Source organism: Aquarana catesbeiana, linkage group LG11 (genome assembly GCF_042186555.1).
Source record: "Aquarana catesbeiana isolate 2022-GZ linkage group LG11, ASM4218655v1, whole genome shotgun sequence".
Classification (NCBI taxonomy): Eukaryota; Metazoa; Chordata; class Amphibia; order Anura; family Ranidae; genus Aquarana; species Aquarana catesbeiana.
The window spans coordinates 178,767,328-178,789,526 of record NC_133334.1 but is presented as its reverse complement, the minus strand read 5'-3'; the positions used below and the strand labels follow the sequence as shown (position 1 = coordinate 178,789,526).

Genomic DNA, 22,199 nt, shown 5'->3' with positions numbered 1-22,199 from the left:
GAGAATGGAGTGGAGTGTGAAGTTCCTCTTTAAAAGCAAAAGATAGCCCATGGAAATCAAAGGGGTTAGAGGGGGGAGACAAGAGCAATGGAGAATGGAGTGTGGAGTTCCCCTTTAAAAGCAAAAGCTAGCCCATGGAAATCAAAGGGGTTAGAGGGGGGAGACAAGAGCATTGGAGAATGGAGTGTGGAGTTCCCCTTTAAAAGCAAAAGCTAGCCCAAGGAAATCATATGCATTAGAGGGGGAAGGTTAAATGCCCTTTTAGGAGGAGCTAGAGGAGCGAGAGTCTTTTTACATAATTTTAACAGGGTGCATGTCACATGTTGGCAACGTAACATGCTAACATGACCTGTGTGCAAATATCCTTAAAAAAATACATAAAGGTGAACCAGTGTAAAAAAAAAAAAAAAAAAAGTCAAGTTTATAGTTGCTCCCATTCAACCCATGCAATTGCATTTGCGTTGCTTGATATTCACTAAGATTTTGGCCACACAGTGAACAAACGCATTTGAACAAACGCAAGAGCCGCTTGCGCATGCGCAGTGCTTAAATTGATCTCACACAGTTCTAAACGTACTTTCAGGCACAGCAGGCTTGCTCAGAAAAAGTTACTTTCTCATTCTATTTTGGGCACATTTGTTACTCGGGCAGTTGTTACTATACTTCCTCACATCAACCCACATCACCCCATAATATTGGCACCTTCATCTTCTGTTAATATTGAATTGAAGATGCTGTGCACCATGTCCATAGTGGCGCTCAGATTTCATTCTCCCGTTCACCGAGATCGCTTTAGTAAATGGGGATTAGAGCTCTGTTACCGGCGCAAACGTTTTGTAAATATGAAAATGTGCATTGCACCTCGCCGTGCGCCTCAACCCAAGGTGCAAACGTTTCATAAATTAGCCCATATGTGTCCATGTACACGTAGACTTTTAGTAGAGTTTAGGAGCTGCCACGTTTAGTTGAGGTTAATCCACCCTCTCCTGAACGCGGAAGAATCAAATTCAAGATAGGAACATTTTGATCACCGGCCGCCGGGAAACACAAAACACTGCAAAATCGCAGTTTGTTTTTGCCGCGGTCTGTGTTTTCCCACGGCTGTGGTCAGGGTAGGCTAGGGTACATGTAGCACAAAATAGTAATATCTGGACTGAATTTGATTATATCATTATATTTATTCTGTTTTAACTATGATAATTTTAATGTCATTTGTTTGCTGTAAGGTACTTTGCAAAACTTTGTTTCTGTATACAGTGAAACATTTTGTAATTATGATTTTATTTAAATGTGTAATAGCAACTAAAGAAACACATTTTTATGTTTATTTTAATTAACCATTTAGAAATACAGTTTATTTTAAAATGCTATATTTGTACTTCAGTTGTAGTTGTCTGATGTGGATCTTGTGGCTAAACACCATCTTGATTGCTGGATAGACTACTGTCATAAAATAAATCCAATTATTTCTTGATAGTAGTAAAGATGTCCTCTAGATATATGCTCACAAGGAGGAATATCTGTGAATGCTTAGGTCTTCACAAGCTTCTTTCAGGATATGACTTGGAAGAGTTTCCGTTGTACAGCTCTTGCTATCTGAAATGAAAGAAGACTGCAATCAATTACCACATCGCGTGATGCAAAATTTGGACTACGGTGAAATGGCAGGACAGCTTCAACTAACAATTAGAACACCCATCAGTAAAAATATTTTCTGGTGTGACCTATCAAAAGCTGGCAAGGCAAGTTGGAACTTGTATTTTCACAAAGATTGGAGATTAAACAGCCTAATACATGAGTGTTGGGGAGTGGTTGAAGAAGGAACATATAGAGTATGATTTTGAATTATGAATTTTATGGATCCTATGAAGGATTTTCAGCGTTACTTACCTTTCTCGATCCAGTGCTGAATCTGCTTCTAAGGCGCACTCTTATGCCCCGTACACACGGTCGGACATTGATCGGACATTCCGACAACAAAATCCTAGGATTTTTTCCAACGGATGTTGGCTCAAACTTGTCTTGCATACACACGGTCACACAATGTTGTCGGAAAATCCGATCGTTCTGAACGCGGTGACGTAAAACACGTACGTCGGGACTATAAACGGGGCAGTGGCCAATAGCTTTCATCTCTTTATTTATTCTGAGCATGCGTGGCACTTTGTCCGTCGGATTTGTGTACACACGATCGGAATTTCCAACAACGGATTTTGTTGTCGGAAAATTTTATAGCCTGCTCTCAAACTTTGTGTGTCGGAAAATCCGATGGAAAATGTCCGATGGAGCCCACACACGGTCGGAATTTCCGACAACATGCTCCGATCGGACATTCTCCATCGGAAAATCTGACCGTGTGTACGGGGCATTACAGGTTTTTACCCATAAAATGGCATCCAATTGGTTTTGTTCCTGCCTCCTGAAGACACACTCACTGCCACATCCAAACGAACTTGTGCTGATTTTAAATAGACTAGGCAGAGAAGGGAAGCCACTGTGATTGGATGCAGTGGTACAGAAGAAACAGGTGAAGATTGCAACCCGTTGATAGGAAGCGGCACGGACAGGAAAGACAGCAGGCAGATACTGCACGTATCTGCCTGCTGTCTTTCCTGTCCGTGCCGCTTCCTATCAACGGGTTGCAATCTTCACCTGTTTCCTCTGTACCACTGTATCCAATTACAGTGGCTTCCCTTCTCTGCCTAGTCTATTTAAAATCAGCACAAGTTCCAGCTCACTGCCATGCCCCTGGTAAACCTTCCTGCTACCCTTGAGGAGTTTCTATTGTACAGCTCTTGCTATCTGAAATGAAAGAAGACTGCAGTCATATCTTACATACATCATGTGATGCAAAATTTGGATTAAGATGACATGGAGACCTAGGCTGGGCAGCTTCAACTAACAATTAGAACACCCATCAGTAAATACATTTTCTGGTGTGACCTATCATAAGCTGGCAAGGCAAGTTGGAACTTGTATTTTCACAAAGATTGGAAATCAAACAGCCTAATACATGAGTGTTGGGGAGTGGTTGAGGAAGGAACATATAGAGTATGATTTTGAATTCTGAATTTGATGGAGTCTGTGAGGGATTTTCAGCATTACCTTTCTAGATCTAGTGCTGAATCTGCTTCTAAGGCACACTTTTACAGGTTTGTACCCATAACATGGCATCAGATTGGTTTGGTTTCTACCTCTTGAAGGCACACTCACTGCCACATCCAAACAAAGTGGTGCAGTATCCGTCTGCTGTCTTCCCTGTCACTGGTGTTTCCTATCAATGGTTTGCAATCTCCACCTGTTTCCTCTGTACCACTGCATGCAATCACAGTGGCTTCCCTTCTCTGCCTAGTCTATTTAAAATCAGCACAACTTAAAACTTGCCCCTGGTGAGCCTTCCTGCTGTTATCTGTGTCTATTGCCTGAGCTGACTTTTTGCTTGTACCTGGTTGCCAGTGATGGCAGCCTGTCCTGACCCCTAACTTGTATCCTGTCCAAAGCCAGGCCTGAACTTTGGACTGTTACCTAGTGAACTATTTTGCTCCACTGTTATCTGCAGTTCACCTGTCTGTTGCAACCCTACTTTCTGGTGTTTTCATAACTAGTGGTTCACGGTGCTTGCTGGTGAACCCAGGGATTGTGACCTGGGGTGAACACAGCCAAATCCAAACACTGTGAGGGAGTCCATGGTAAATTCTATTTCTAAAGAAATAATTTGCGCTAGGTGAACAAATAAATCTAATTGAGTGATAAATATGTAAAACGTGTGAAGATACCCTGCAGCTGAACACTTATAACCCTGATCGGGGGCACGAATGTAACATATACAGAAAAAAAGTGCAGTGCTGGACAGATGTACCGTGACAAACTTAAATATAAATATTTACAAAAATGCAAATATTAAAATGAATAAATATGAATACGTGATCACAAAATTGATTTGAAATTATAATAAAAAAATAAAAATATGATTTTCATAAACCCTAGTGTCCATATATTTATTAAACAATGTGAAGTGATGAAAGTGATTTCACTGCAGATGTGTATATTGTGACTTCCACCGCAATACACCGCCCTTCACCCTGAGAAGATTGAAGGCTTACCAGAAAGCCCTATTTAAAAGGCATAGTGACACCAACACTGGAATCCTTGAGTACTTCCTCCAGCAGATGAACCTCAGCCGTCATGGAAAGGATATCCCCCTCATGGATGTCCAAGCAATGCTCCAAAGTGCTCACCTCCAGAATGATAGATATATATGTGTTCACTTCATAAGAGCCGTATACAATCACTAGAAATGTGATGAAAGGAGACCGCTGCAGCGGTGGTGGATGTCCAAAAAGAAAAGAGAAACTCCAATAGTGCAGAGTAACCTTTAGCCTTCCTTTATTAAAAATTGCCAAAGGCATGCATAAAAACAAAAGGCATTTCCTTACAAGGATGTTTAAAAAAAGGCTCCAAAATCGTATCAAACATTCCGCGCATGTGCAGTACGTGTATGCGTGTCTACCCTACAGCCGTTTCGTCAGAAATTACATCAGGGGCACGCCCACGCGTCTGCGCATGCGCATTATATACCCAAACAGCAAAGTGAGGAGATTCAGCCATTGGTTGCGCAAGAAAGAATACTTGGAGCTAATTCGGCAGACAATACAGGGGGAGGTATCCAATGAATAACCCTGATGTCCGCTGCACTAGATACAACATAAATAATTACATAAAATGTTTGTAATGCGATCTTGTGGGCAAATACGATAATGCTTCAAAAATAATTCAACCTTAAAGTTGCATACAAAAATTAAAAATTAAAATTGCGGGGTGGGGGAGAGCGAAATGCTGAAGGTCGTTCGTGTTGCCATCAATAAACATGACCTCCCCATTGCATATACATAAAATCCATTATAAATTAGTATATCAATCTTCATAAATGTGAACAACCCACCACATATGTGAATCTAAATAAATATACCTTAATCAAAGAAAAATTTTGCACCTAAGATTAGCCAAAGAACAAAAATGAGAAAGAAACAAAAGGAGGAGTGATAATAAAAACACAAATGTGGGATGGAGTTTGGGCAGCATTATTAATATTTACAGAGGAAGGAGGGGGCGGGGGCGAGAGGGGGGACATCAACAGTTATTAATAAAACAATTGATGTCCCACTCCACATTCAGGCCCGTGGGCACATGGGAGCCCAACCTGTATATCCACTTGGTTTCGCTCCTAGATATACAGCGTCTACCGTTACTGCCTCGCCAGTGTGGTATGTATTTTTCCAAGGCAAAAAATGTAGTACCTGTGGGTCTCTATTATGTTTAAGATCGTAATTTTTTGAGACATTATGTTTATCAAAGCCCCTTTGGATGTTGGCGACATGTTCTCCTAGTCGCACCTGTAACATCCGAGTAGTACGCCCTACGTATTCCAACCCGCAGGGGCCCCTTAAAAGGTACACCACACATTTAGTAGTGCAGGTAATAAAGGATTTGATCAGATGTGTAGTACCTGCCCCAACTGATGTGAAATCTGTTAGTCTCCTACCACGGAATGCATTTATCTTACAAATCTGACAAATCTTACAAATCTTACAAATCTGACATTTCTTGCAGGGGTAGAAACCTTTTAAATCTCCAAAGAAAGTAGGACGTGTAGGTGGATCCGGGACATTGGGTGCTATAAAATGTCTAAGATTAGAAGCACCCCTAAAGTTTCCTCCAGCTTTCGCATTTCATAGACAAGTTACCTAAACCACTGAGAAGTGAAGACGAGTATAGACCGCTTGAGCGGTTCTGTACGAGGGGGCAAACAGGCGGAGAGATCGCTCAATTATATAGGATCTTGGGAATGGAGATGGAACTGGAGGAGCCTCCTTACATTAAAAGGTGGGAGCAGGAGTTGGGGTTACAGTGTAGTAAAGCGTTACTAGAAAAGATCCTGCAGTTGGTACACTACTCAGCACTTGACATAAGAAGAACGGAGATTCATTATAAATGTCTTGCAAGATGGTACGCCACCCCAGACAGATTAAGCAAAATGGACAATTCGAAATCTAGTGCCTGCTGGAGGGGGTGTAGATGTTTGGGAACAATGGCTCACATGTGGTGGAATTGCCCCATCATTAGGATTTACTGGAAAAAAATTATAGCCTTGATTAAAGAGATCACTGGGGAAGAAATAGCAGAGGACCCCTGGGTTTGTCTCTTTCATGGCACAACGATGTCGGTAAAAAGATACCGGTCCTCCCTGGTCCCTATAATGCTCGACGCAGCTAAAAGACAGATCGCCCAGAAATGGCGGGAACTGCCAAATCCAAATATACGAGATTGGCTATTGAATATAAATGAAATATATAATATCGAGTGTTTGGACGAGAGGGGACAGGTACCAGACGAAGGGGAGGAACGGATGGGGAAATGGGCAGGTTGGCAAGGATTTAAAAGGTCTTGGAGTTACTTGGAGGAGATAATAAATATAGAATAAATGGCGGAAGTTTATTTGAGACAGGCAAGACTTAACTTATAGGGTGGTCCCTCGAGGAGTCCTTTTTCAGGAAAGGGGGGAGGGAGTGGTTGGGGTCTTAGGTAAATGTGAGTAATATGTGATCGTGGAAATGTAAATGGAAATGTTTTTGGTGGGATACGGTTTTGTACTGATAAAATCATAAATAAAGAATTAAAAAAAAAAAAGAAGCACCCCTAAATAACACACGAGGTTTATCAGTCAACAAAGGTCCCAGAATACTATCATTTTTAATGACAGGCCAATGTCTTTTGATTATTCTCTTTATGGCCTAGTGTTGACTGGAATAGGTAGTGAGAAAAGCTAAACCAAAATCCTCTCTATTCTCAACTTGTGGTAATTTGTCAACTAGGAGGGTCTGGCAATCTCTGTTGCCCACTTCCATTATAAATGAATCAAGGGCCTGACCATCATAGCCCTTGATCAAGAATCTAGACTTGAGAATCAGAGCTTCCTTCTTAAACTTGTCTAAATTTGTGCAATTATGCCTGAGTCGTAAAAATTGACCTTTCGGGACTGCTGACAGCCAGGAACGGTGATGACAAGAATAGGATAGAATATACCCGTTCCTGTCTGTCGCTTTAAAAAATGTGGATGTAACAATCCTCTCATTCTCTATGGTTATCTTTAGATCCAGAAAATTAATCTGAATGGGGCTAACTTCATGAGTAAGTACGATACCCCTATCATTGTCATTTAAAAAGGACAAAAAGGTAGTCACCGATTCAACGTCCCAGTCTCATATGAAGAGAACATCGTCAAACCTTTTCCACATGACAAGCTCCACATGCCTGTCATGTAGTACCACGTCCTCCTCCCACTTGGCCATAAATAAGTTGGCCATACTGGAAGCAAATTTTTCTCCCATGGCCACTGCCTTTGTCTGTAAACAGTAAGTTCCATTGTGCCAGAAGTAATTGTGTTTCATCGAAAAGTCCAATAACTTCATCACAAATTTACTTTGTGTGACCGAAATATTGGAGTCACGATAAAGAAAATGTTGCACCACTTCATGGCCTAAATGATGAGAAATTGCCGTGTAGAGCAATGCAACATCCAAGGTTACCAACAAGTATGTTGATTTCCACTCAATATGCCTTTTAAATAGAGCTTTCTGGTAAGCCTTCAATCTTCTCAGTTTGAAGGGTGGTGTATTGCGGTGGAAGTCACAATATACACATCTGCAGTGAAATCACTAATTCATCACTTCACATTGTTTAATAAGTATATGGACACTAGGGTTTATGAAAATCATATTTTTATTTTTTTATTATAATTTCAAATCAATTTTGTGATCACGTATTCATATTTATTAATTTAATATTTCCACGGTAAATTCTGTCGGGCTTTTAGACTCCAAACATCACTTGCTCTCACATGGCACTATCCTTATACTTTGGCAAGTCCCATTCCAATTCCCAGATCCTCTCCATTCCAGTGTGATCCTGATCCAGTTTCCTGATCCTATCTCTTTCAGCGTAATCCAGTATGATTTTGATTCCACAAATCCAGCTCCCAGGTCTAATGTACTCTGTGGTGCTTTGCCGTACAGAACGATCAGCCTACACTCCTCAGTTATTCTTACTGCCTTTCTTTGGCTATCCCTTACAGTGAAACTGGAAAGACCACATTGGTGCAGTTGTAAACCTGACAGGGATGGAGGGTGAAAAAAAACTTTTTGTTATCTACTGCCATCTAATTATGGATTTTCGAGTTTTCTTGCTTTCTTCCAGTTCCATCCTATGTCTATTGCCTCTCTTCTCCTTTGTTCACATTTGTTTTTTTTCTTTATCACACTGTAACCTTTTACCAATTCAGCTCAGCTTACTTCTTCCTTACAGGATTAGTTTTTTTAAAAGTAAATACAAATTATGTATAGTAGTACGTATGTAGTATGTATATGTGAGCATTGTTTGCTCTGGTTTGTACTTTTTTGTATATGTAGTATAGTACTAAACAAAATGTCCATTAAGTACATTGCCACTATACAGCAACATACAGAACATAGGACATGCAGAATCCAAAAACAGAGCATCAGAATCAAAAAGAACACAATAATAGTAAAAATAAGGGGGGGGGGGTATCCTCAAGCTGCAGACCATACAGTATACATTTACAATATTCAGTATAAAACAGGTGCATTATAAAGTTAGGAGCTACCGCAACCATCGGATGATATAGTACGTTGAGATTCTAACCAAGGGGTCCAGATTTTGTAAAGTTTTTTTTAAGCATCCTCTAGCCTCATAGGTCAATTTGTATAGTGGAATTGCCTGTATGATTAAATTAAGCCAAAAAGGTATGGTAGGGGGAGTTAGGGAGGTTATCCTCATCTATATACCCTCTCTGGAAATCAGCAAAGGAGCAAAAAGCACCTAGGGAGAATAAGTGAGAGACTAATTTTCCCTCATGTTGAGTCCCGAACGCTCCGTCAGTCCTTTGGTAAACCTTTTTAACCACTTATGGACTGGAAGGATTTGCCCCCTTAATGACCATGCCATTTTTTGCGATACGGCAATGCGTCACTTTAACTGACAATTGCAACGTTGTGTGACGTTGTACCCAAAACAAAATTGATGTCCTTTTTTCCCACAAATAGAGCTTTCTTTAGGCGGTATTTGATCACCTCTGAGTTTTTTTTTTTTGCGCTATAAACAAAAAAAGAGCAACAATTTTTTAAAAAAAAAAACAATATTTTTTACCTTTTGCTATAATAAATATCCAAAAAAAAAAGTCTTTATCAGTTTAGACCAATATGTATTCTACTAGATATTTTTGGTAAAAAAATCACAATAAGCGTATATTGATTGGTTTGCGCAAAAGTTATAGCATCTACAAAATAGGGATAGATTTATGGCATTTTTATTATTTATTTATTTTTAACTAGTAATGGCAGCGATCTGCGTATTTTTTAGCGGGACTGCCACATTGCAGCGGACAGATCAGACACTTTTGACACTTTTTTAGGACCAGTGACATTTATACAGAGATCAGAGCTACAAATAACCACTGATTACTGTATAAATGTCACTGGCAGGGAAGGGGTTAACACTAGGGGGCAATCAAGGGGTTAAGTGTTCCCTAGGGAGGTGTTTCTAACCGTGGGGGCAGTGTACTGACTAGAAGAGGAGAGAGATCGCTGTTCCTGATTACTAGGAACTGCAGATCTCTCTCTCTACTCCCCTGTCAGAATGGGGATCTGTCTGTACATTGACAGATCTCCGCTCTGGCTCTCTGAGGAGTGATCGCGGATGACCGGTGGACATCGCGGCCGCCGGCCACGCCCACCAGCTCCAGTGTCGCAACTGTGCAACTGCAGCAGTTGGTCGGCAAGTAGTTAAAGCATGGATAATGCTGAAGAGTAAGGGATATTCATAGAGGAATAATCATGAATTGCCCTAGGTGTGGTTAAAGTGGTTGTAAACCCTATTCATGAAATCTGACCTATGCAAATATATAAAACAGGTACAAGTAAACAGTTTACTTAATCTCTTTCCAAAGTCCCGTGTCTTTCCGCTGATTCCTTCCTCTGTTATCAGCATGATAACTTCTGACAAGTTCTCCGACACAGGAGATAAAAGTAGCTGCAAATTTGTGTCTGGGAGGGAACTTAGAAATAGATTAGCAGGGGGGGGCAGGAGGCGGAGCCTAGCGGAGCAGACATGCATTGTTAGAGCTCCACACCGCTGAGGAGAGAAGAGAAGGACAAAGCGGAACCTGCAGGCTCAAAAGGTATCCATTTGAACCTTTTTGCCCCAGGGAACAAACTGTGAAAGTTTGGGCAGGAAATATGGTACTGGGAGGAAACCGTGGCAGAAATAAAAATCACCTCACAAAGAGCTCACAGGCACTCACTGCAGCTGAAGCAGCTCCAGTCACCTCACAAGATACAGCATCAGGGCGCTCTCACAGACAGAAAATGTCACAGCAAGACTCTCCATTTGAGTCAGATACAGAACAAATCCTCTCACAAACTTCTCCACAAGCCTCCTCAGTATCCCCAGTAATATTATTACAATTTGAAAAGATGCTTCATAAGGCTTTAAAACAAACCTCAGACCAAATAACAAACAGCCTAACCAAAGAAATAAGAGAGCTGGGAACCCGCACCGCAGCCTTAGAAATAAAAATGGATGAAATTGAAATTACAACCCAAGAAAATATAACAGAATTGGAACAATTAAAAAAAGATTATTTAATACTTCAAACTAAGCTTGAAGATTACGAAAATAGAGCCAGACGTTCAAACTTGCGCATAAGGGGAATACCTGAAACTGTGACAGACCTGCAATCTACTATTACTGCTCTATTACAAGAACTAAAGCCAGATATCCCTATTGAAAATTTAGAACAAGATAGAGTTCACAGAGCCCTCACAGCCAAAAAGAAAGATGGACCCCCACGTGATATAATCACAAAATTTCATTATTACAGAACGAAAGAACAAATACTAATTGCTGCAAGAGAAAAAAAGGAACTTAATTTTCAAGGACACAATTATCAAATTTTTGCTGACCTATCCCAACTTACTATTACTAAAAGACGATCCATGAAACCCCAACTAATGGAACTGCAACGCCACAACATTATGTATCAATGGGGCTTCCCCTTTTCAGTCAGATTTAACTACCAAGGTACAATTTACAGAAGCAGATCAGCAGATGAACTACAACAAACCCTTTTAAAATTAAATCTGACAGAACCCACAAGCAGCAACACTCCCACACGCAGAAGAATGGCATCATCTTCACCTTCAGGCAGCACCCAGAAAATTTCAGAACAAAATGGGAATCATCATTCTCACAAAAGAGGTCGTAATGCGACATCATCCATGGACCAAGAAGATTCAAAGGACTGACATCCTAATTCCTGATATCTCTTCATTTATTATACTAAGAGATGGTTCTCTATAAAAAACCTATATTTATAACTGAATGTAACTGCATTCTGATAGTCACACACTGTGTGGGATCATGTTACATTCCAGTTATATTTCTTATTACTTCTGATTCATATAGCCTTAGAATATATAAGTGAAATAAGGAAATTCTTGTTCAGTTTTATATATTATCAGGTAATAACAATAGATTTATTACTTTTTAGGACAAATATGTTCAATAATCCAGAAGTAATGGAAGCTTTTTTTTTTTTTTTTTCTTTTCTTAAAACAAATATATTATTACCTAACTAGTTCCTAGAATTATGTTTTTGTTTATTCTAATCTGAAGCAATACAACCTCAATTTTATGAGTTAACATATCTAAACAGTTACATATGAATAAAATATGTAATTGTTTACTCTAAAAGGGTTAAAATCCAAAAATAATTCAAACTATCTTCATCAATACCAAAGTTATTAACAGTACCTTTCTAACTGAATTATTTAGCCTAGGGCAAAACTAACCATATACAACCACCCTGGAATAAATAATTTCAACAAAAACTATATTCTGCACTCCAACTAATGAAACATCATTTTGATGTCTTTTGACATAGCACTTCTCTCCTATAAGCGGAAGATCCATGTACCCCCATTAGCCCTCCTCATTCTCCCAACCATATTATGTGGGAGTGTGACAAAGGCACTTATTCCCCTGAGAGAGATATTTATTCTCTTTCACGGGTAAATTGTGATTACTTGCAAAAAATAATTTATACAATGTATCATCTAATCTCATATGTTTTTTGTTTACTCTTTACTCCAGAATTCACTGGTTTCTTTTCTATCTATTCATCTCTTCAGTCCACACAGGTTGATCTGCGCAGTCAGCTCTGCATAACAAAAAGTAAGTCAAAACTATTTGATCTATTGCCATGGCACCACTGAATATACTTTCCCTGAATGTTCAGGGAATAAATGTCCCTCAAAAAAGGACCAAAGCCTTCCGTACTTTCCATAACAAGAAGGCTCACATAGTATGCCTCCAAGAAACACACTTCACCAAAGATTCTACTCCAAAATATATTTCTCCTTTTTATCAACAAATTTACACGGCTTCTGCCTGTACCAAGCAAAGGGGAACTCTAATTGCATTTCACCGATCCACACCATTCACCTTATCATCAGAAATTAAAGACCCAGAAGGTAGATACCTGATACTCATGGGTTATATAATGGATACAGCAATCATGGTGATTTCCTACTACGCTCCTAACAAACAACCTACACCATTCCTCTCACATATATTACAAGTGATTAATACACACAAAATAGGAACAGTGATAATGTGTGGGGATTCGAACCAGGTCCTCCTCCCATTTTTAGATAAATCACCTTTTACACCATCCAAAATAACCTCTAGATTACCTTTTTCTCAACTTCTTTCCAAATACAATCTGGTAGATTCATGGAGAGAAAGTAACCCAATGAAAAAGAAATTCACTTATTTCTCGCACCCTCATCAAACCTTCACCAGAATAGATCATATTTTTCTAACAATAGGAATGATACCAGAAATTATTGCATCATATATAATTCCGATTCCGTGGTCTGACCATAATGCAGTATACACTACTATAGCCTCAGCCATACCAAAAGCGCATGACCCAACGTGGTACTTACCGGACATAATGCTCAAACACCCACTACATCAGATGGCCATTGAACAAGCTTTAAAGGAATACATATCAATTAATAATACAACAGACATCTCCCCAATAACACTGTGGGAAGCTCATAAGCCTGTCTTGCGTGGTACAATACAAAGACAAATGGCACTATTTAAACGGGAACGCAAAAATCTAGCAAAAAAACTAGAACTCAATTTTAATGCAGCCTACATATCATTTCAAGATAATCCATCTCAGAGTACAAAATCTCATCTGGAAAAATCTAGATTGGAATACGATCTATTTCTCACTGAGTCAGTTGATAAATCCCTCAAACGCTCCAAACACAATTTCTACATGAATACAAACAAACCAGGTACATATTTGGCTCGGGCATTAAATTCAACTAACAAATCTTTCAAACCAATATGTTTGAAATTATCAAAAAATGTTTACACTTGTAATCCAGTTAAAATAGTCCATAAATTTCACTCACATCTCGCAACTTTATACAAGACAAACAATGAATTTAATCCTACAGAGGCTGAATCCTTCTTCTCAAAAATAACCTTACCTGAGTTATCTCAGAATCAAAAAAGCAGTTTGGATGAGCCTATAACTATAGATGAAGTTGCTAACGCCATAAAAGACCTCAAACTTAACAAAAGACCAGGCCCAGACGGCTACTCGGCTTTATACTATAAAACATTCTCAGAAATACTCTCTCCCATTCTCACTGAAACTTTTAACAAACTTCTAGATGGACATTCTTTTCGGCAAGAAACACTAATGGCAATTGTTTGTATGATCCCAAAACCCCTTTCTGATGATACTTCCTGTGTGAATTATCGGCCTATCTCTCTGTTAAACCTCGATATTAAATTATTAGCAAAAATAATAGCAAAACGCCTCAATAGCATTATAGGAAAATTAATACATAGAGATCAAGTAGGCTTCATGCCAAATAGACAGGCAGGCGATAATATACACAGGGCAGTGTTATTGGCACATATTGCTAAAAAACGGAAAATCCCTTTATGTTTTCTATCTCTCGATATTAAGAGGGCATTTGACACAGTATCCTGGCAATATATGCAATATTCATTACAAAAATGGGGTTTTGGACCCCACTTTTTAACATGGATCAAAGCATTATATAATAAACCCAAAGCCTATATAAAATATGCTGGATACAAATCTGAAGCCTTTAATATCGAAAGAGGTACCCGACAGGGTTGCCCATTATCTCCCTTATTATTTGCCCTTATACTCGAACCCATGGCCCAATACATCAGAACAAACCAAACTATAACTGGCATTGAAGTAGGAGGTATTACACACAAATTATGTATATTTGCAGACGATATATTACTTTTTCTATCATCACCACAGGTCTCTGGTCCTAACTTAATACTAGCTCTTGATGGATTTGCAGCCCTATCCGGCCTTATGATTAATCCTAAGAAATGCCTAGTGCTTAATATTTCACTCACAAACATGGAATTGATCCCGGCTAGGGCTGCACTCCCATTCACATGGGCAGAAAAATCAATCCCATATCTTGGAATTCATTTAACAGCCTCTCATTCTGACTTATTCTCAACCAATTATCCTCCTGTATTAAGACAGATCACAAATTTAATAAAACAATGGTTGCAACTTCCTTTATCCTGGATGGGGAAGATTAATGCAATCAAAATGACTATTCTACCCAAATTGCTTTATCTATTCAGAGTCCTCCCTATTCCAATTCCTTCCTATTTTTTGAGAATAGTACAAAAAAGAGCAACTTCGTTTATATGGGGTTCTTCTAAACCACGTATACCTATACACACACTACATCTTCCCAAAAATAAAGGAGGCCTGGGATACCCTAATTTTACTAACTACTACAGAGCCGCACATTTGGCCAGTCTGTCCAAATACCATGCAAAACAGGAAATCCCATTATGGGTATTTATAGAGGCTTCAGAAAATGACCCTCTATTAATATCAAATTTATTATGGCTTGATCCTAAAGACCGCTTTAAAATTCATAATCCCATAACTAAACACTTCTTATCTCTCTGGGATAAACTAAAAACCAAATATCAGTTACAATCTCCACACAATCCTCTCCTTTCTTTTATCAGAAATCCGGCCTTTTATCCGGCATGGATCTACCCAAATTCTTTTAAAGCTTGGACAACATCAGGCATTCAGACACTAAATGACTTCATAGCATCTAAATCATTCCTTTCATTCCCATCGCTTAGAGAAAAATATGATCTACCAGACTCTGAGATATTTAGATATCTCCAAATCAAAAATTTCTATACACCATTCCTAAAGGGGGATACACCATTATCCCAATTATCCATTTTAGAATCAATCTGTACAAAAGATCCATTTGCTAAAGGTACAATTTCATCACTTTATAATCAATTATATGGAGTACCAAATCTTAATAGACCCTCTTACGTTCAGAGGTGGGAGGAGGACCTGGGACGAACTTTAGAAGACATGGACTGGTCTAACATATGGCTCACATCTAAGTCATCTTCACCCAACATCTTAGCACTGGGGACAAATTATAAAGTCCTAACTCGCTGGTACCTTGTACCCGCTAGAGTGGCAAAATATTCGCCTAATACCTCAGCTCTTTGTTTTCGAGGATGCCCAGAAATAGGCACATATTTACACATATGGTGGACGTGCCCAGTAATCCAAACCTTCTGGAAGGAAGTCTTCGTGATTGCATCTAAAATATTTAAAAAAATAATACAACCAGATCCATATTTAACTTTACTTAATCTAAAACCAGAATGGTTAACACTCTCTCAATTCAAACTTATGATCCAACTAATAACGGCTGCAAAACAAACAGTGGCCAAGGCATGGAAATCTCCTACATTGGTACTAGCAGAAACAATTCACAGAATGAATAATACAATGTCCCATGCTAAGATGGTAGCCATCGATCAAAATCAAATTCCAAAATTTGAAAAACTTTGGCATCCTTGGATAAAACAACAGTTCCTGTCAAACTTCAATGACTCTGTCCTGTTGCCATGGTAACAGATTAAATGACTTACAGAGACACCCATTCTAAGGCTTCAAAGAGAACTAAAAAGAATAATAAACTGACGAGCGGGACAACCTTGTGGACCATACCTCTACCTTTCAACCCTTTTTCTTCTTTCTCTTTCCTTTTCTCCACCTTACGATTAAAGCTCATTATCAGAATTTATTTGACCTATATACACTCTACTTGTAAACAATATGTATAGTAGGTATAAATCATTTAAATACCTACAAAAGTAACTAAGGAAATGATATATATCTTTAATTTAGGTTTACGTGAACCCAATGTTTAATATTTGAAATTTCATGATATTTACCTATATAAACCCTACTGTAAAACAATGAGCTTACTTTATAGATGCTTGTAAACTTACTTTATGTATCTTTATAACATTGTATACTCAATAAACTTCTTTTGACAAGGAGAAATAGATTAGCAGAGAGCTTGTCTATTCATAATTAAACTCTGCAAGTTTCTTCGTTCCTTTGCCTATGTAGAGGGAGGGTGTGTGCCTCCAATCATCTCACGTACAGTGTATGCCCAGACTCCCCTCTCACTGCTGAATAATGAAACTAAATTTGTAACACAATGTGCATTTTCTAAAGCAGGGGTCTCAAACTGGCGGCCCTCCAGCTGTTGCAAAACTACAAGTCCCATGAGGCATTGCAAGGCTGACAGTTAAAAGAATGACTCCCTCAGGCAGAAGCATGATGGGATTTGTAGTTCCACAACAGCTGGAGGGCCACTAGTTTGAGACCCCTGTTCTAAAGAGTGTAGAAAGCTGAAGACAGCAGATATGCAAGTAAAACTTACGTAGGAGGATTTGTTTAATCTCTGTGTATCATCTGAGGCTGTTCACTTCACTGGGTATATGTGGCCATGTGGTTTAATTTAGAAAGTGTGAAGCTATGTAGTGTCATAGAGACAATACACTTTTCTCTCCACTTAGTAGTTTATCAATTAACTTCATTGGGAATAGGTATCCACAATGTGTCCTTAGCTATTCTAGCAGTCCTACCTCCTCATAGAAAAGACGTGATTATAGAATAAATCTCTAGAAATTGGCATTAGGGAATGTATATTGGAGAGTTACTTAATACATAGAGGAAGCATGGCAGTAAAGTCATTTTAAAACACGAGACAGCTGTCTCCCTTTCAGGGCTCAGGTACTGTCCGCTGGGGTGTCCATGGCCAGAACCAGGCCACCCGCGGGGGGCTCCTTCATGGCACGTATCAGCAATAATGGGGTGCTCCTTGGGCCATCCAGAGGCAGGGGCTCACAGCCTCACATACTTTAGGACAAGATGAACCGGTCTTTAAGTCAGGTAACCTGGAGGCAGTCGGGGGGGGGTCCATGGGTGGGCCAGATGTCACTGTTCTTGCGTTATCTGGACATGGGGTCCTTAATTTAGGTGGCCCGCTCCTCAGGCATGGGGGGGTTACTTTCCCATGCTGGGAGGCTTTAGGGGCTGGGGGGGAGGTTCGGCGTGTAATTACAGGAGGAGGTTGGTGTCTGTCCCAGGCAGGTCAGGATGGGGCAAGCAGGTGCAGAGAACCAGCCTCATGTGTTTTTTTCCTGCTAGCACAGCTCCTTTTGAAAAAAAATACATGTAAACAAATACACATGGACGAGGGGGGAAGGCTGGGTCTACGCGGTCTGCATCTCCTTGTTTCACGTATTCATTTCACATATTGTTATTTACAAGCATGCCTTATTCAGCAGCCATCTTGATTCAAACTCTCGATGTCTGTGGCTCACACGTCTGTCATATTTTTCTATAGGACGCTGGTAAGGAGCATACGTTCCGCCAGGTTGTGTTTCAGTTCAGAGTGTTCAGTAAGTGTCATGTGTTAGTCATTCAACTTTTTGTTGGGTTCACAAGTGTCCACTCCTATTGTTATACACAGGTTCCCTTGGTGATGGTCACTAGGGAGGCTGGGGATGGGACTTTAGGCAGGGTGGTGAGGCATGGTAGTTTACTTGGGACTTATGTTTGTTAGAGCCGTCTAGTCTTACTTTGGTCAGGGCCACATGAGGGTGGGGGGGAGTGGCTGTGGCAGCTTTGTTGAGTTGGTCAAATCATCAGCGCAGGCTAGCTGCCACAGTTGTGGGGTAGTTTGGTTGGGACACTAGGCAGCATAATTTCCACCTTCCACAAAGTGGTTCAGTCACAACCCACCACATCGTGGTGGGGGACACCTGCCAGGGGTTCCAGGTATCTCACAGGTCAGTGACCAGGTTAATTATCACGCCCTGTCTGATCCTCCTCGGTTCAGAGATCACGCACCATGGACACTCGTAATCATGCTTTTTGTCGCTAGGATATTTCATTGCCTACCTGAGTTCTTGCAGCATGCGTCAGGTTAAATGTTAGGTTTAGCACGTTTGTCCTTTATTATTGTTGTTGCTGTTTAACAAACAAGGGCCTTGAAGTATCTTTTCATCCAGGTTTCAGTCCAGCTCAGGTAAGTGTTTTGTTGGTTCATTTTTCTTAACTGCCATACACACTCACACAGGGGTCATGGTCATGTTAGGTCTGACTGTTCATACCACTGCTGGGTCACCCATCACACTTATGGGTGTCATCGGATTGAGATGTTTCGTTTTTAATTGATTTGTGCAGTGGCAAGTCTCCTCATTCGCTTCATACACATGCATGTCACGATCATGTTTCATGTCTTCTCAACACTTGCTCAGTTGCCTGACACGTCTTCAGGTTATTCGTAGGTTTGGGTCACGTAAAGTTGTCTGCTATGCGTTAGGTTTACTCGGTTTGGTTGCAAGGGTCTGACACGGTTTTCAGTCCCGCTCATACATTATTTTGCAGGGTGGGCATCGATCGTCAGGCGCAGACCCTGTACGTTAGTGAAAAGTATTGTCGGTCGAAGGTAAGTCATGATTGCCATGCATTGTTCACGGAATCGTATTTTGCCTGCACGTTTCAGGTCACGTTCGCCACTGCAGTATTTACCCATCACGTTTTAGGTCACAGGAGGTTGAGACGATCGTTTTTAATGGGCTTGTGCAGTGGCAAGTCTCCTCACCTGTTTCTCAGTAAACTTACGTTAGGCCATTTTCATTTGTTATGGATCCTTACACTACTAGTCATGTTGAACCTGACACGTTTTCAGGTTGCGGTAGGCCTGAGTGAACGTTTTTAATTTGCCTGTTGCACTGCAGGTTACTCAGCCTCTGGTTTGGTATGATGTATGCTTTCTTAGGCTCACAGGGGATGGTTTTCCAAGGAAATGTGAGATAGTTGGAGGGGTTAAAGAGGGTGGTGAGGGTCGGATGGGTCAGTTGGTATGTGATGTGTGCTTATGATTTATTTTGGTTGTTTAGGTCATGTCTCAAGCAGTGGACATTGAGGACTTTGCTTCCATTCCTCCTTTTCCAGCTAGGGATTCAGAGCATGACAACACACCTTCTCTGAGGTCCTGGACCATCCCAAGACTGGTAGTGGAGTTACGATGTAGGGGTATTTCATACCCGGCATCAGCCTGCAAAGCGGAACTGTTTAGACTTTTATTTCCCAGCACTTCAGGTTCTAGTCCTGAGCAGGTCACCCTGCGCTCGGTTGCGTCATCTCTCACGCAGATTCACTCCATCTTAAGCTCTCTGGCAAACTCATTTCAGGAGTTACGAGCCAGCGTGGAGGTTGTGGAGAGTCGTCCGAGTCCAGCCCCATTGGATCTTGGGGTTTCTGGGATTTCAGCAAATTCTGGAGTCCCCGTGGTGTCAAGACCCATGTCATTAACTTCAGGTATAAGCGCTGGTGCCCCCTCTGTTACCCCAGCTCATTTTATCCCCGGGAGTATCAGAAAAGACATTTTAGAAGGCAAGGATGTCAATTTGGCTTCATTGTTGATTGCCGCCCATGATGTGGCCGACAATAAGTCTTATGCCTGTGGGACGTGTCAGTGATTGTTAAAACCAGGGACCACAGGATGAACCGCAAGCTTTCACTACCAGAGTTTGCCTTCGCGTTCATCATGTTTAGAGACATTGTATGCTCAGTGAGTCCCCATAGGAGGGAGGAGCTGGACTATTCTCTTTATGCGGTGGTAGAGTTGGGACACAAGTTTGGGGGCATGGCATTCTATGATTACCATCGGTCATTTTCTGCCAAGGTCGCTGCCATGTTTGCCCAACATCAGGTAGTCACAGTTTGGAGTAGGGTAGATACTGAGCTATTTTGCGGGGTTGAGGTCACAGGTGTGTGCAACGTGTCAGTCATCCTCGCATACGGCATACTGGTGCCCTAATACCAAACTTCCTGTTCTTACAGGCATGTCCAGGGGTTTCCCTAGTCCCCTACCAGCCCCGGCTCAGGAGGCTGGTTTTGATAAGTTAGGTCAACCTATTCGGTATCTGGGGAAATCGCAGATTTGCAACAATTTTAATCAAGGTGTGTGCAATTACAGTCAGTGCTACCTTTTGCACATATGCACCAGCTGTTTCAGGACCCACCCGAAGTTGGCCTGTTCCCTCAGACAGGGTAAGAGCAGCTGACTAAGCTGCATCAACGTGGCATATTTGCAGGCATGTTTGATCTCTCACCCTTCTTCTAGTTTGTGTCTGTTTCTGGTGGAGGGGTTCATGAGGGGCTTCCACACAGGGTTTATCACCTTACCATCAGACACATTTGAAAGTCCACATTTAAGGTCATCAGCAGCAGATACGGAGGCAGTAGATGCACTGCTCCAGTCGGAACTGGACAAAGGTTTCGTCATTGGGCCATTTTTTTCGCCACCTTTGGAGGGTCAATCCTCTTGGGTTGGTTAAAGGGAAGTTTTCAAATAAACTACATTTCATTTATGATTTGTCCACCCCTCATTGCTCTAAGGTGACTAGTTTAAATTTCTTGATTCTATCGGAAGAATTTTCATTAAAATATGCACCTGTGGATCAGGCAATCCAGCAAATCATTAGGGTGGGGGTGGGCGCTTGGCTGTCCAAAGCAGACATAGAGGATGCGTTTAAACTGCTTCCAATCATACCATCACTCTGGCAGTGGCATGGGATGAAGTGGAGGGGGCTGTTTTATTTTTCCACGAAACTCACCTTTGGTTCTAAAAGTAGCCACTGGTTGTTTGATACCTTTGCGCAGGCTCTCAGTTGGATCCTTACTCATGTGGAGGGTTGTCACAAAGTCATTCACTATTTGGATAATTTCCTCCTAATAGAGAGTCCCAAGCAGGCCCCTGCTGATCTACTAAATTTACTGTCAGTTTTTGCAGCGATCAATGTCCCGTTGGCAGTGAAGAAGATGGAAGGCCTAGCAAGGCCACTTACCTTTTTGGGATCACTCTGAATACACAGGCCATGCAGGCCAGTTTACCTACGGATAAGCTTGTTAGAATCAGAGAATGTGTTCATACTTTTACTATCTCTCAAGCTTGTTCCAGTGTGGAGTTGCAATCTTTGTTGGGCATGTTGAACTTCACCATGATGATCATTCCTCAGGGTAGGTCTTTTATTTCAAGGTTTTTGGCTTTGTTACCATCAGCCCCTGACTCAGACTCTCGGGTCAAGCTGGATGCTGCAGCTTTGGCTGACCTACGCATGTGGGACGAGTTCCTCCAGTGTTGGAATGGGATTGCCATGTTTATCCCCGTGGACGGGTGGGTTATGCTGCCATTTTTGGCACCCACTGGCTTGCAGGGCCATGGCCACAGGAGATCTTGTCCATCCTGGGTTTACAGAATCATCAGTGTTGTTAAAGATCTATCCTATAGTGTCAGCGGCCCAGGTTTGGGGTAGGTTTTGGTCAGAGCATACTGTTGTTTTCTCAACAAACAACCAAGCTGCCGTTGAGATTATCAAGAAAGGCAGATCTACAGTATCTCACAAAAGTGAGTACACCCCTCACATTTTTGTAAATATTGTATTATATCTTTTCATGTGACAGCACTGAACAAATGACACTTTGTTACAATGTAAAGTAGTGAGTGTACAGCTTGTATAACAGTGTAAATTAGCTGTCCCCTCAAAATAACTCAACACACAGCCATTAATGTCTAAACCGTTGGCAACAAAAGTGAGTACACCCCTAAGTGAAAATG

At 40.9% G+C, this 22,199-nt stretch overlaps 1 protein-coding gene across 3 annotated transcripts in view; it reads right to left on the bottom strand.

Moving 5' to 3' along the window:
- Positions 1 to 1,264: 1,264 nt before the first annotated feature.
- The window catches only part of RASGRP2 (RAS guanyl releasing protein 2), a 1,629,940-nt gene continuing 1,609,005 nt past the window's right edge, over positions 1,265 to 22,199 (bottom strand). For 2 of the 3 annotated variants that reach the window (XM_073605066.1, XM_073605065.1), the window contains one exon: positions 1,265 to 1,596. Coding sequence is in view for 1 of the 3 variants with exons in the window: in XM_073605065.1 (XP_073461166.1) it covers positions 1,505 to 1,596 (92 nt within the window). In the remaining 2 variants the exon portion in view is untranslated. Of the gene's footprint in view, positions 1,597 to 2,775; positions 2,803 to 22,199 lie in introns of those variants that run through there. The other variant, XM_073605067.1, reaches the window with a different exon arrangement.